The 16439-nt window shown below is 42.1% G+C and overlaps 1 protein-coding gene and 1 long non-coding RNA gene across 11 annotated transcripts in view; one reads left to right on the forward strand and one right to left on the reverse strand.

Moving 5' to 3' along the window:
• Positions 1-343: 343 nt before the first annotated feature.
• LOC109550054 (uncharacterized) lies at positions 344-15329 on the reverse strand. Of its 4 annotated transcripts, none has more exons than XR_012324461.1 (5): positions 12191-15329; positions 5249-6193; positions 2623-2655; positions 1700-1863; positions 344-847 (listed from the first exon to the last, which is right to left on the reverse strand). It is a non-coding gene; the product is annotated as an uncharacterized lncRNA (long non-coding RNA). The 4 variants fall into 4 exon arrangements; XR_012324459.1 differs by having other exon boundaries at positions 1700-1895; XR_012324460.1 differs by lacking the exon at positions 2623-2655.
• AMN1 (antagonist of mitotic exit network 1 homolog) overlaps positions 15318-16439 on the forward strand; it is a 65392-nt gene continuing 64270 nt past the window's right edge. For 4 of the 7 annotated variants that reach the window (XM_033866943.2, XM_033866939.2, XM_033866945.2 and 1 more), the window contains exon 1: positions 15332-15471. Coding sequence is in view for 1 of the 7 variants with exons in the window: in XM_033866942.2 (XP_033722833.1) it covers positions 15434-15471 (38 nt within the window). In the remaining 6 variants the exon portion in view is untranslated. Of the gene's footprint in view, positions 15472-16439 lie in introns of all 7 variants that reach the window. The other 3 variants (XM_033866944.2, XM_033866941.2, XM_033866946.2) reach the window with 2 other exon arrangements.

Here is a 16439-nt window from a genome sequence, read left to right on the forward strand (position 1 = left end):
TTTCAGTCACATACAACATAAAATGTGGATCATCTACAGCTTTAAGCTGAAAGGTAGAGGACATGCATCTGAATTTTAATGCTTTACTTTCAGTATTCTGCAGTTTCCTACCTTTGCCGTGAAGAATGAAACTGATGTAACTGCTTGTTTATTTTCCATTTCATTTTGAATAACATTCAAATTCAGTTCTTTGGTCATCAAGGTTTTACCTGGTCTGGCTTCTGACTTTTCCAATCTTATCTCCTACTATTCCCCGCTCCACACTGACCTCTTTCAGTCCTTCAAACTTTACTAAGTGTATTTTTTGCGTCAGAATGTCAACCAAAAAAATAATGCAGGAGGCTCCAAATAAGAAAGGAGTTTATTTGGGGTCTTAAGAACTGCAATTCGAGAGACACAGATTCAGGTGAACCCAAAGGAGAGTTCTGAGGAAGAGAAAGGGTCAGGAGCTTATAAAGACAAAAAGACAAGGCTGTTAAAAGTTGCCTGGCAAGAATTGTGATTCACTCTGATATGAGTCAGAAAATATTTGTCCTTAGGAATTACAAGTTGTTTTAGGATAGGAGTCCAATAATTAGATAGACTATCACGAGTTATTTTAGGGTTAGGATCCAATAAGTATCTTGGGTTTCTGGCAGGTGTTCTGGATTACTTCATCAGGTCAAAAGGTCAGATTCCATCCAGACTGAGATGTGCATAAGCCATACTTCCTTAATGGTCTCCTGGCTCCATTTTAGAGAGCTCTCTTAGCAATGCTGACTCCATTTTTACTTTCCTTTCACGAGAGTCTTTCTCTTCCCTCTGTCCCCAGATCTCTGCATGGTTATCTCCTTTTTATAGTTCAGGTCTGAAGTATAAAACAATCAAATAGGGAAACAATTAGATTGGGGTTGGCTCTAATGCCATGGCATTCTATGTAAGCAAACCAAAATCTAAGCCTGTAAACGCCTCAAAGTTATGATATCAAAACACTTAACCAATAACAAAGAGCCAACTAAGCTTTAAGCCATAGCCAACCAAATAATTTCCTTCTTTGCTTTCTCTGTGTAAGTCTTTCCTCCCAAATCCTATTAGCAGAGCACTCTTAACCACTTCTAGTTTGGCACTGCCCAATTCTAAGCAGTTTTTGCTTAAATAAACTCTCAAAATTTTTAATAAGCTTCAAGTTATCTTTTAATAGGTTTCAGCAAAAATGTCACAGCCTCAGAGATGCCTCCCTTGACCATCCGAGCAAAAGTAATCCTTCTCTCATCGCTTGGCCTCTCCCGACACCCTGTCTCTCCCTGATCCTATCTTGTTCTTTATAGTCCTTATCTTATCTCCACATGTTGTTTGTTTGTGTGCTTGTTTTCTATCTCTCACACTAAAATCTATACTCCAAGAGGACATGTTTGTTTACTGATACATGCTCCCTGGCACATAGTAGGTATTAAATATCTGTTTGAATGAATGTAATTAATGGATTTTAAAAGTCCCATTTAAATGACCAATAAATGTGAGTTAGGAATCATATAATTTTGTAAAAATAAAAATAACTGGTGACACTAACTAGAAAAAGACAAGGTTGTCTTTGCAGTGGGTCAGCATCCTGATGAAGGACAATTGCCATCCCTGTCACTGTTACAAAACTGATCATTATTATGTTGGCGTTACTAAGCGATTATTCTTAATTTTCAAAATGTTAATGATATTTAATTACATTATGTAAAAATCAGGGCTTCCCTGGTGGCGCAGTGGTTGAGAGTCCGCCTGCTGATGCAGGGGACGTGGGTTCGTGCCCCGGTCCGGGAAGATCCCACGTGCTGTGGAGTGGCTGGGCCCGTGAGCCATGGCCGCTGAGCCTGCGCGTCCGGAGCCTGTGTTCTGCAACGGGAGAGGCCACAACAGTGAGAGGCCTGCGTACCGCAAAAAAAAAAAAAAAAAAAAAAAATTCAGTGGTCTGTTTATGAATTGGATATTTTCCACTCTATCCTTCTCTACTCTGGGCTCTAACAAGCCGACCTTTATGGATTGCATAAACTAGGATCCCTTGACCTCTGATTTCTGGTTGGGTTGAGGACATGACCGCATCAGCAGATCAAAAGGAGAGGTAGAGAATGGGTTAGAGTATTTATTCTTCCAGCTCCCTCCTGGCTGGGTTGCCACAGGCTGTTTACCCTAACTGACCCAAAGGCCATAGCTCCTTTTAGGTGGGTATGGCCATTCTCTCCAGGTTTTGGTAACTTTCCCTCCCTGCCCTTTCAGGACTAGGAGAGGTAAGGGCTTCCTGCTATTGCTAGTCCTAAGGTATTGAAACATTATCACCCCTGCCCTTAACTGTGCCCAAACCTTTGTAAGCAGCCCCTTTATTAACACCTCCTTGCTTATCCTGTTTGAATTTGCCCAGCTGTTTCCTGCCTTGGATCTGGAGTCATACACTGTATGCCTCAAACTCATGAGAATTTGAAAGACATGGATCTATAGCCTAGAAACAAAGTAAATCAAGGATCGAGCTAATGGAAAATTTTAACAATGCCCAAGAACTCATGATCATGGGCACTATTGTTTCCAATTTGGAGTAAGACATAAGTTGAGATATAAAAAGAAACTAAATAAAAAGAACGCATGTTATTTTCACATTACCTTGAATTAAGGACACTCCTCCTGGGAAATAACCTGCATACGGTAGGATAATAAAGTAGTGGTTTATTTGGCTTATCTTTATTCTATTTGCCCTTAGCCCCCTTCCAAGTTATAACCTAAAGATCAGGTTTTAAAAAGGTACCAGACAAGGGATTGGCTACTTTCTACGCCCATCTTTGCCATTTTCCTGCTCGGAAATCATAGATGTAGTGAAGACGGCAGAGTAGGGAGAGCCTGAGCTCACCTCCTCCCATGGGCATACAAAAATTAAAACTATTTATAGAGCAACTATCTATGAGAATGACCTGAAGACTAGCAGAAATGATTTTCCACAACTAAAATATAAACAAGCAACCACAGTGAGATGGGTAGGAGGAGTGGAGACACAATATCGTCCAGACTCATACCCCTAGGTAGGCCACTCACAAACAGGAGGATAATCACAATTTCAGAGATTCTCCCCAAGGAGTGAGGGGTCTGAGTTCCACATTAGGCTTCCCAGCCCAGGGGTCTTATACCAGGAAGATGAGCCCCCAGAACATGTGGCTTTGAAGTCCAGTGAGGCTTGCTTATGGAAGAGGCAGAGGGCTGTAGGAAACAGAGACTACACTCTTAAAGGGAGCATGCAAAATATCACATGCTCTAAGGTCTAGCACGGAGGTAGTAATTTGAAAGAAGCCTGGGTCAGACCCACTTGCTGATCTTGGAGAGCCTCTGGGAGAGGCAGGAGGCAACTGGGAATCACCCCTGGAGACAGAAACTGGTGGCGGCCATTCTTCTAAGTTCATTTTGCCATGAAGACAATGGTGTTGACAAGCACCAATTTAGAATCTTCCCTCTAGCCTATTAGCACCAGGGGTTACCTGCCCACTAGTGGGAAGGCATCAGTCAGTCCTGGACCCCCTCACCCCCAAGACCCAGCCTCTCTCATCAGTGGGCCAAGGGCACCCCCATAAGACTGTCAGCTGACTTTTCAAGCAGAAGCTTTGCCGGCCAGAAGGGAGTAGCATGATATTCAAAGTGAATTAAAGGAAAAAAACCTATAACCAAGAATACTGTACCTGGCAAGGCTACCATTCAGATTTGAAGGAGAGAGAAAGAGTTTACAGACAAGCAAAAGCTAAAAGTTCAGCATCAATAAATTGGCTTTATAAGAAATGTTAAAGGGACTTCTCTAAGCAGAACATAAAAGACCACAGCAAGACATGTGAAAACTACGAAAAGAAAAATCTCATTGGTAAAGGCAAACATACAGTAAAGTTAACAGATCAACCACTTGTCAAGCTGGTAGGAAGGTTTAAAAACAAAAGTAGTAAAAGCATCTATACTCACACTAAGTATTTAAGGGATATACAAAACAACAAGATGTAAAATATGATGTCAAAAGTATTAAACGTTGGTTGAAAAGATAAAAGAAAAAGAAAAAAGGGAGGGAAAAAGAAAAAGAAGAAAAAAGTTAAACGGTGGGAGCAGAGTAAAACGGCAAGGCTGTTAGAATGCATTCAAACTTGAGATCATCAGCTTAAAATAATCAAGTATATGTATATAGGTAATTATATATAAACCTCATGGTAACCACAAACCAAAAACCTACAATAGATACACACTCATAAAAAGAGAAAGGAATCCAAACATAACACTAAGGATAATCATCAAATCACAAAGGAAGAGTGCAAAAGAAGAAAGGGAAAAAAAGAACTATAAAAACAACCAGAAAACAAGAAGCAAAATGGCAATAAGTACATACCTATCAATAATTACTTTAAATGTTAATGGACTAAATGCTCCAACCAAAAGACATAGAGTGGCTGAATGGATACAAAACCAAGACCTATATATATGCTGCCATCAAGAGACTCACTTCAGATCTAAATATACACACAGACTGAAACTGAGGGAATGGAAAAGATATTACATGCAAATGGAAATGAAAAGAAGACCTGGGTTAAAAATACTTATATCAGACAAAATAGACTTTAAAAAAAGACTGTAGGACTTCCCTGGTGGCACAGTGGTTAAGAATCCACCTACCAATGCAGGGGACAAGGGTTCAATCCCGGTTTAGGATGCCACGGAGCAACTATGCCCACGTGCCACAACTACTGAACCTGCGCTGTAGAGCCCACGAGCCACAACTACTGAGCCTGCGCACCACAACTACTGAAGCCTGTGCGCCTAGAGCCCGTGTTCCACAACAAGAGAAGCCGCTGCAAAGAGAAGCCCGCGCACCGCAACAAAGAGTAGCCCCCACTTGCGGCAACTAGAGAAAGCCCACACACAGCAACAAAGATCCAATGCAGGCAAAAATAATGTTTATAATAAATAATAAATAAATAAATAAATTTATTTTTTAAAAAAAGACTAACAAGAGACAAAGAAGGATATTACAGAATAAAGCAATCAATCCAACAATAAATATAACTTATTATATTTATAATAATTGTAAATATTTTTGCACCCAACATAGGAGCACCTAAATACATAAAGCAAATATTAACAAACATAAAGGGATAACTTGACAATAACACAATAGTAAAGGACTTTATTACTTTTCTTCCAATTTTGAGATATAATTGACATACAGCACGTATAAGTTTAAGGTATACAGCAAAATAATTTGACTTACCTCATGAAATGATTAGCACAAAAAGTTTAGTGAACATCCATCATCTCTTGAGATATGAAATTAAACAGAAAAAATGTTTTTCCTTGTGATGAAGAAAATCTTAGCATTTACTCACTTAGCTTTCTTTTTCTCTTTTTTCTTTTTTCTTTTTCTGCAAAACGCTTTACTGTTTTCATTTGGTCCAAGGCTTGGGAGAGGGTTCCAGGGCGGTTAAAAAGCTGCCTAGAGGCTGTAGAGTGGGACTTCAGGTAGAAGCCCTGACACCAGAGGGGCTCCTCAAATGTTTCTGGGCTTCAGAGGCTCCTAGTCATGCTTGCGGTTAAGCCTTTTAAGCCTTTCGAAGAGATACTCACCCAGCCCAGCCTGGGGACCAGCCAGCCTGCAGATGTTGGTCAGGTGGTCACCCAGTTTCTAGATGAGTTTCACCTCCTCATCTAGGAAGTGGCTCTCCAGGAAGTCACAGAGGTGGGGGTCTGCACGGGCAGAACCCAGGGCATGCAGATCCAAAAGGGCCTGGTTCAGGTTGTTTGCCATGAGTACAGCAACTTCCATAACATCCTGGGTTTACCCCTCTCATCTTGAGGTGGCTTCTGCACATCCTGGAAGAGGGTGTGGCTGCCACGATGGTTTTGCATTTTCAAGAGACGGTCCTGCGGTGCCCTTGCGATTCTCCTTGGCCAGTTCGTGGATATAGTGCCCCACGCCCTCCAGGGCCACATAGTCATGGTGGAAATAGAAGCCCAGAGAGAGGTAGATGTGGGAGGCCCACACGTGCACATTAATTCTGACGAATCTGGGAGGTCATGTTTGTAAGGAGTTGAGGCCAAAAAATGGTGTTGGCTGGTGCCAGTGGCTGATTCTGAAGGTTGCAACTGGAAAAAAGGTTGGAGGATGGTTGCAGAGGCTGGAGCATGGAGGCGTCCCTGGGTCTGTTCAGTCCAGACACTGTTGAAGCAAGAGACAGATTCGTGGGACCCCAAGCACACTGCGACTTAACTTTCATATATAATATTCAGCAGTGATAATTATATTTATCAAGTTGTACATTACACCCCTAGTACTTATTTATCTTATAACTGGAAGACTGCCTTCATCCACTTTCCCCTCCACACTCACTGCCTCTGGTAACCACAAATCTGATCTCTTTTTCTATGAGTTTGTTTGTGTATGAAATATAATTGACCTACAACGATATGTTAGTTTCTATTACACAACATAGTGATTAGATATTTCTATACATTTCAAAATGACCACTATGATAAATATAGTTACCATCTGTCACCATACAAAGATATTACACAATTATTGACTATATTCCCCACAGTGTACAACTCATACCCATGACTCATTTATTTTATAACTAGAAACTTGCACCTCTTAATCTCCCTCACCTATTTCTCTTCTCCTCCCCACAAGTCCTCCCCTCTGGCAACCACCTGTTTGTTCTCTGTATCTATGACTCTATCTCTGTTTTGTTATGTTTGCTCACTTGTTTTGGTTTTCAGATTCCACATATAAGTGAAATTATATAGTATTTGTCTTTCTCTGATTTAATTAATTTCACTTAGCACAATATCCTCTAAGTCCATCTATGTTGTTCCAAATGACAAGATTTCATTATTTTTTATACCACATATTCTTTATCCATTCATCTATTGATAAGCACTTAGGTTGCTTCCATATCCTGGCTATTGTAAATAACACTGCAGTGAACATAGTGGTGTGTATTTTTTTGAATTAGTGTTTTTGTTTTCTATGGATAAATATCCAGGAGTGGAACTGTTGGATCATATACTAATTCCATTTTTAATTTTTTGAGGAATCTCCATACTGTTTTCCATAGTGGCTGCACCAATCTACATTCCCAACAGCACTGCATGAGGGTTGCCTTTTCTCCACATCCTCACCAACACTTGTTACTTGTCTTTTTGATAATAGCCATTCTGACATGTGTCAGGTGATAGCTCACTGTGATTTTGATTTGTATTTCCCTGATGATTAGTGATGTTGAGCATCTTTTCATGCATCTGTTGGCTATCTGTGTGTCTTCTTTGGATAAATATCTATTCAGGTCCTCTGCTCATTTTTTAATCTGATTTTTTTTGTTGTTGTTGTTGAGTTGTATGAGCTCTTTGTATATTTTGGATATTAACCCCTTATCAGATATACTGTTTGCAAGTATCTTTATATTCAGTAGATGGCCTTTTTGTTTTGTTGATAGTTTCCTTTGCTGTGAAAAGCTTTTTAGCTTGATGTATATAGTCCCACTTGTTTATTTTGCTTTTGTTTCCCTTGCCTGAGGAGACATACCCCCCCAAATATTGCTAAAACCAATGTCAAAGAGCATACTACCTATGTTTTCTTCCAGGATTTTTATGGTTTAGGACTACATTTAAGCCTTTAATCCATTTTGAGTTATTCAAATATATGGTGTGAGAAAGCAGTCCAGTTTGATTCTTTTGCACATAGCTCATGACTACATGCTTAAGAATCCAGCTGTACACCCTGATTGCTTGGTTTCAAATACCAGCTTTACCACTGATAAGCCATGTGGACTTGGACATGTTTCTTACTCTCTTTGGACCTCTGTTTCCTCATTTGGAAAATGAGTGATAATGATAACGATACCTACCAATCAGGGTTACTTTGAGGATTATATGAGTTAGAACTTGTAAAATGCTTACTGTATGCAAGGCATTATTCTAACCACTCAATAAATATTCATAGTCTTCATCGATACTGTTAAAAGAAAATTTTCCAGAGATAATTTACTGGTCAAGTAGGCTTTTATTCAGCAATTCATAAATGGGACAGCATCTAATCTAGCAGATAGAAAGGAGCTCAAAAGAGCCATACAAGGCAAGAAATGTTTACAGACCAAAGCAAGGAGGTACAAGGAAGTGACACTGGGCATTTGCTGATTGGTTTTAACCAATGGCAGTGTTACTTCCATTATATGGAGCAAAGGGAAATCTTGGAGCCACGTCAGGTTAACTTCTACTGAGCAGGCAAGCGTTGACTGGTTGGCCTAGGTCTTCCGTTGGGAGAGCAGAGGATAGAAACTAAGGTAAACTCTGGTTTGCAAATGTGGGGGCTTTACATAAATGATTCCATCTTGGGCCTAACCTGGTCACTTTAACAATAGCCAACTGAAATGACTTTGGGTTAGTAATAGATGATGATGTGCATGTTATACTGAATTGAAAATTAATATTAGAGGAGCAATTGCTGTTTTTTTTTAATTAATTTATTTATTTATGGCTGTGGTGGGTCTTCGTTGCTGCGTGTGGGCTTTCTCTAGTTGCGGTGAGCGGGAGCTACTCTTCATTGTGGTGCGTGAGCTTCTCATTACAGTGGCTTCTCTTGTTGCAGAGCACGGGCTCTAGGCATGCAGGCTTCAGTAGTTGTGGCACATGGGCTCAGTAGTTGTGGCTCGCGGGCTCTAGAGCGCAGGCTCAGTAGCTGTGGTGCATGGGCTTAGTTGCTCCACGGCATGTGGGATCCTCCTGGCTCGAACCCGTGTCCCCTGCCTTGGCAGGCGGATTCTTAACCACTGCGCCACCAGGGAAGTCCGCAATTGCTGTTTTGAATCCAGATATAATCAGTATGGCTTAAGAGTGAAGAACCTAACTCATGGCCTATTCTTATATTTTGAGATATGACATGTAAAGATGATTTGAACAATTTATTGCCATCTGCTTATGTGCACACATGTTCTTATTATTGACCCAATATTCACTTATATATAGCATAAGAGATATACTTAATCATTTTATATATATATACTTATTATATATTTGTATACACACACTAGGAATGAATAACATGATTTAAGGAAAGTAATATTGTTTATTATTCTTATATAACCTGCCCAGAGGAACAAACTATAATAAAGTTTTCTTTATATGGTATCTAGGGAAGGAAATGGAGAAGGTTCTGAGCTAGAGGTAACTACAGTAAAGTGGACACAGCAAGCAAAGAGGCAAGAAAGGAAAAATGACATCTTGCCCTTTGCCCAGCCTGTCCACAAATCACTGACCATGCACCAGAAGAGACTTCCATTCCTAATAACCTTGCATTCCAAGATAAACAATGAATAATAGGAACCTCCTAAAAGCCTTGACTAACAGGAAATCCTAAAAGCTTTGCCTCCTGAGATAAGCCACAAAAACAAGAACATCCTGTTTTTCTTCCCAAAAGACAGGAACATCTTGTTCTTATCCAATCTGAATTGTCAGCTGCTGTATCTGAACTATAAATATCTGCCATATCATCTGAACTACAATTTCCTCTCATTCTATTCGATGAGCCACTATTTCTAAAGGCCTAGTTCCCTTGCACTGCTAGTAAAAATGTTTCCCTGTGTTCACTGTTTGTCTCTGAATTTTATTTTGACAGAGTTCCTGAATACAGTAGTAGTAACTGATTCTCTTGGGGAGTCCTGAGGTCAGATGCACCAAGAGCCAGCCTCATGGGGGGGGGACACTTGTGCAGCTGCACAGGCCCCACCCCTGGTTTAATGCTCTGCTATCACCGTCTTGAAATTCTTAATCACTTTTATATTGCTGGTCCTGGATGTACCATAAACCTCTCTCCTGAGCGCCCAAACAGAGTAGAAAGAGCATGGCCTTTGGAGTCTGACACACCTTTTTATTTGGGAAAGTTCTCACTTTATAAAATAGCATGATACTTCAGACTGATGATTACGTGAACTCATGAAAGTATTTATCACGTTTGACATCTGGGTAAATAGGTCCATAAATAATAGTTCTGAATTGCCCCATTTTACCTTCTTTGAAGTAGAGCTATATAGCCTTATACAATCTACTTTTCTTCTCAGCATGAATCTAAATAGAAGCAGCAATTCATTTGAACAAGTATTTATTTGAGTGACAGTTGGGATACAGTACTCAAAACTTCAAGTTGCAAGCTTTCAAAGATGCGAACGTTCGTTCACACGTCCAATCACGCAAGTTAGTTCACATGTCTTGCGTACATTGTCACATGCGTGCATCCTCTACAACTGGTAGTGGTTTTGTGTACTTTACTGTACAGTACTGTATAGAGTACAGTAGTACAGTATCTTTATTTAAAGTCCACGATGTCTGGAAGCAAGAGTAAAAGCAGCAGTGATATAACTGGTACTACTGTATTTTTCAAGGTACCGTACGGTAAGATTAAAAATGTTTTATTTTTTTGTGTTTGTTTTTTATGTATTATTTGTGCAAAACGTATTATAAACCTATTACAGTGCAGTACTGTATAGCCGATTGTGTTAGTTGGGTACCTAGGCTAACTGTTGGACTTACAAACGAATTGGACTTATGAACACACTCTCGGAATGGAACTCATTCATATGTAGGGGACTTACTGTACTTACGCGTTCATTCCCTCACCTCCCATTCATTCCTCTCATTACAATCAGGCTACATCCTCCACCACCACCTCAGTGACCCTCAGTGACCTCCTTGCTGCTAAATCACCTTCAAGTGTTATCTTAGTTGACCTCTCTGTAGCATGTGACAATTTTGGTGATGTTTATCTTCTGTAGTACCTATTTCTTCCCTTCCTCTTTGGCTGTTCCTTCTCAGTGTCAATTGCCAGCCAATTGCTATTCCTCAGCTATCTCTCCAAGGACTGATTGTTCTCTATATACAACTCTATATACAACTGTTGAGTGAGCTCATCTATTCCTATACCTTCAATTTCTGTCTATATGCTGGTGACTCCTGCTATGAATATGTAACTGTTAGGCTGTTTGAGGCAGCAAGAAGCAGAAAACTCAAGTCAACCAATTTTATCAACAGCAAAAGGGATTAACTGAATTATATAACAGAAAGTAGTGTTGAAATAAATTTCTAGGTCCAAGATGAGGCTGCTCCTGTCCAAGATGGCATGTCAACAAACCCAAACTTAGATAATTTTCATGTTCCTATAAATGCTCTGCTTGATCAGAAGCGCAGTATCCAGCCAGCCAATCCCCAACTGCCAAGAAACTGTGATGATTTCCTTGTTTTCAGATATGCAAGCCCAGCCAATCAACTTAAGCCAAATACTCTTTCCTTATTCCCTGACTGACCTGCTAGCCTTATAAGGAAATCCCTGACCTCCTAGCCAATCAATCATGCCATTTCCTCATTGCTGCTTCAAACACTGTGTAAAATGTACTGTTGCCAAACATCCCTCAGTAAGAGTGCTCCACTGTTTGTGAAGTACTGTATTCCCCCAATCCATAATTGTTTCCCCTTGAATAAAGGATATCAAACTCCTTGTTTTATTTTTGTCATCTGATAGTAAAGAGGAGGGGTGGTGTTCATGCATGATTCAATCAGGTCTCCGGCTGTCTTCCTGTGATTCTCTTACTCTGTTTTCCTGTTTAACTTCATTCAAAATGACAATGATGAGAGAACAGAGTGTTGCTTCACAAAGCATCATACAAATAAATATGAGGAAACTTCTTTCCCAGCAATCTCCAGAACTTTTCCTGCTTCTTATTGGCCACGAATGAGTCACATGCCCACGTGCCCATTCTTGAACCCATCTTGGTGGCTGAGGGAATATTGTGGTTTCTTGATTAATCTAGGCCTGCTAACCTTTGAATCAATTACTATAGTAATCACTGATTAGCCTTAATCTGGACCCACCACTGAAGATGAAGTCAGTCCCCAAACCACACTGCTGCCAAAAAATAAGGTAGGAATGAGATGAGTACGTTAGGGCAACCACAACATACATCAGACCTATATTATTCAGTGGCAAGAAACTCAAATTCTTGACACAGTTATGCTAAGTAACTGAGAGGCTAGTTTGTAAATTGTAGGCCCTAAAATCTGCAGGAAATCATTGTAAAAACACTTCTAAGAACTGTGATATCATGAGGGTTTACAAATCTTTGACCTTTAAAATAATTGGCTAGAAATAACTAGGACTTTGTTATCTTACCTTTTTATATAACTGACATTTTCTTAAAAAGAAAAAAACAGGGGGCTTCCCTGGTGGCGCAGTGGTTGGGAGTCCGCCTGCCGATGCAGGGGACACAGGTTCGTGCCCCGGTCCAGGAAGATCCCACATGCCACAGAGCGGCTGGGCCCGTGAGCCATGGCCGCTGAGCTTGCGCATCCGGAGCCTGTGCTCTGCAACGGGGGAGGCCACAACAGTGAGAGGCCCGTGTACCGCCAAAAAAAAAGAAAGAAAGAAAGAAAAAAACATAAAAAAGCAGCTGTGACATTTTCTTTTGACTATCTAGAAGAACTCAGGCACCCAAAGTTTAACACCTCATAATACTGGGGCAGTGACCTGCACTTTTCTGGTGTTGAAGAATCAGGTAATCAGCAGGAAGAACTAGATGGATAGCTGTGTAGCATTCAAGCTGGGCAGCACTCAACAAACAGATAGGAAGGACCATGAAGTCTGCCCTTATCTGATCTGTCAAGGTCTTCCAAGGTCCAAATGACTCCCAGAGCAGCAGACGATTCTTCCCCCAAAGTACTGAATTCATAAGTAAATACATGTACTATTGCTGCTATTCAATCTCACCTTTAAAAGCAAAACGGCATCATTTCCAGACCTATAGCCCCAAGGCTATATCTTCCATAGACACTGCAAGATTCATATGTCCAAAATTTAATCTCCCCTTGTTTTCAAAAAACCCCTGTAATCCTCTCAGCTCATTAAAATGGCATCACCATATGTCACCCAATTCTCCAAACCCAAAGCCTAGAAATTAGCCTTGACTCTTCTCTTTTCCCTCCACTCCAACCAATCTCTAAATCCTATTGGCTCTATTTCCATTACCTCTTGAATCTGTCTATCCAGTCTGCTGCTATTACTTTAGTTTAGGCTATTAACAAAAGACATCTTTCTAGTCTCCAACTCTCCATCTGTGACCGCTACAATTCGTTTACTACTTAACAGCTAGAGTTCTTTCAAAAACTCATCCTTCCTATGCATGTACTGTCCTTGTTTAAAACCTATCTATGACTCTGCACAAAGTACTTCAGACAAAGCCTAAACTGTTTAACGTAACACAGGCCATCATGCCCCCATTTTAGCTTTCTAGATCGGAAGGCAAGCCACCACAGCCATCCAACCCAGGCTGCTGCCTGTTTTTGTACAGTTTTCAATGTAAGGTTTTTACATTTTTTAATGGTTGAAAAAAATCAGAAGATGAATGATATTTCATAACACTGACAACTACATGAAATTCAAACCTCAGCATCCATAAAGTTTTATTGGAACACACCTCCCCCACCCCTGCCATTCATATGGTCTATGGCTGCTTTTGAGCTACAAGGTGAGGAGCTGTGACCTCCTAAGGTCAAGGATGAAACCCAGTCCTCCTAAAACCGAGTTTCCCTGCCAAGTTTATGATTAACCTCTCTTGTCCAAAACTTATTCCCTTTCTTGTCCCGCCCCTGTTCCCCTCAGGATTGAGGAGTATCAAAGAAAAGTGGGACTGAAACAAAGCAGGACCCTGTGAGGCCTTCCTGGGTACAAACTTCTCATATCCCCTGCTTCTTGCTTGGCCTTCCATGAGTTCCAGAGCAGACTCAAGCAGTTAATGATTAGCACAATAGCCACAGAACTCCTAGCTCTCCTGAAGGGATATAGATAACAATCTGATGCATACCTTTGAGTTGTTCTGCAGAAACTAAGATCCCCAACCAGGTAGAGGATGTTGAACACACGTTGACCACAAGCACACAGACCCCCCAGACTGGATGGAACCAAAGGATGATAATTAATATTCCCCAAACATCACCCTGTTACCTCACTACCAACCAATCAGAAAAATGTCCGTGAGCTGATCATGCACCCTGCCACCCTCACCTGTAGTGTTGCCTTTAAAAACTCTTGCCTGAAAGCCATCAGGTGAGTTCCAGTCTTTTGATCATCAGCTGCCTGTTCATCTTGCTTGGCGCCCTGTACTTTCCCTCACCACAACCCAGTTGTCAGTAGATCAGCTTGGCTTCAGGTAGGACACGCGGAGCCCAGTTCGGTTCAGCAACAAGGGATGTCCCACAAAACCTAAAATATTTATTTTCTGCCCCCTTATGGAAGAAGTTTGCCTGTTCCCTCCTCTACACGCACCTCACCACTCTCCACTGTAGCCATCCTGAACTATTTGCAGTCCCTAACAGGCCACGTTTTTCTTTCAACCTGCTCCCCCCACCCTTCCATGGGTGTTCCGGCAGAACTAACTCCATCTTAGTATTTAACAGTTGTTCTGATTGTCTTTTTACTTGTCTGGTTCAAGGGTTCACCACTGAAGCCTCAGCACCCAGCACAATCCCTGCCCTCCTTCAGTGCTTGGTAAATGCGTGCTGATTGAATAAGCAAGCATCCTGAAGAGATGAACAAGACTGGGTTCCAACTTTCAAAAGCTTACAAATGGAAGACATATAAACAACAAGTTAATCTACAAGGAAGAATGAAAAAGCACCAAAAAGTAGCAAGTACTCTGCAGCATAACCAAGGAGAGACAACTCCACCTGGGGAAAGGTCCCTCTTCTTTAGAAACCCTTCTGATTTAAACACAAGCCCCTGTCTCCGTGATGAAATGCTTACTGAGCTTTTTTGTAGGCACGTAATGTCCTCATCTGTAAAATAAGCTAAATAATTCCGACTTCACAGGATTAAAAAGAATATGGTTAATTACTGAAAGCACTCAGCTCAGTGCGTGCTTTCTTACACAAAGTGCTCGGTAAACGGCAGTCACTCTCGGATCCGCTAAAGCTCTCTGACGGTCACGGAGTCTGTATCCAAGGGGGTCCCTGGTGTGCATCGCCAGATGCTCGGCCCAGCATCAAACGCATCCCTGTAGTAAGAGCAGCGACCTCGCAGCCACGCGCGGCTCCAGGGGTACCGGGCTAGGTCGCGCGCGGGGCTGGCCGACTCGGGAAAGCGCCGGAGTCCGGCCGCAGGTCTGCAGAACGACAACTGCCGCAGCGCTTCTCTGAGAGTAAGGTTCCTTTCCATTTTATCCCGCCGCCGCTCCGGCGCACGGCGCCGGGCTCCGCCCCAAAGGGGCTCGGCAGTCGCCAGCGCGCCCGCGCCTGGTCACCGGAAGAGGCGGGCGACGTCACAAGGGCCTACGCGTCTTGTCGGGGCAGGAGTTGACAGACGGTCTCTGGCTGGATTTCGACGGCCCCGGGACCGCGGAAGAGGCTTCCGAGGGCGGCCGCGATGCCGAGCCAGCAGCGGGTCAGTCAGCTCCTGGATCTGTGAGTCCGCCCCGGCCCGCCTCCCTGTCGCCCCGCCCCGGCGCCGCCCGCGCCCGCCGCCTGCGCCCGCCGCCCCGCGCGGCTTCCCTTCCCCGCCCCCTTCTTGCCTCTCACCGAGGAGGCCCCGCGGCTGTTTCTAGACCTGGGTCGCTGATTTTGTCTTCTCCTCGCTGAGGACCGTCGTACCAGGGGGCTGCCCGGCAGGCTTGCCCCTCTGGCCCCCGGTAGATGTCCTATCAGTCAGCCTTGACAGCTCCACGCCCGGGCGGTTCCTGGCAGCGGGCTCTCTGACGGGAGCTGAAAGCCGTGGTAAAACAAAACAAAACAAAAAACAAAACACTGGATGGGGCTCTCAAAAGCCCTCAGCAAAGTTCCACCCAGTTACTGTAACAGGGATAAATATTGATTCTTTGACATAGCGCTCAAATCCTTGATTGTGCTTGCTGGGTTCAGCTCCCGGTTTTGCTATTATTCTCCAGTTGTGTGACTATAGGAGAGTAATTTCACCTCTCTGGGCCCTAGTTCTTCATCTACAAAATTAGTATAATAACAGTACCTATCTCATGGCGTTGTAGTGAGCGATAAACTTAACATATTTAAATCCTTAGAAGGCTACCTAGTATTAAAAGGATTAACCTCCTTATTACTTAACAGCTAGATTAACACCTAGTATTAAAAGGATTAACCTCCTAATTAAAAGGATTAATTAATTAAAATAAATTTTTTTACTTGATATGAATATTTTATTGAGGGAGAAACCAGAAGCACAGAGGCATGTAGTTACAGGCTGGCTTCTAAAGTGAGCGCGAGGAAGTTGTTTAACCTTTACAATGGTTATTACGTTGGGAGTTTACAGACAGCAGGGGATTGGTTAAAAGTGATTATCTTACGCTATTTTAAGAAGACAATTTACGTTGATTATTAGAGGCATTTACAAGGAATAACCTGTTAAGTGTCACTTATGTTCA

Source organism: Tursiops truncatus, chromosome 11 (assembly GCF_011762595.2).
Source record: "Tursiops truncatus isolate mTurTru1 chromosome 11, mTurTru1.mat.Y, whole genome shotgun sequence".
Classification (NCBI taxonomy): Eukaryota; Metazoa; Chordata; class Mammalia; order Artiodactyla; family Delphinidae; genus Tursiops; species Tursiops truncatus.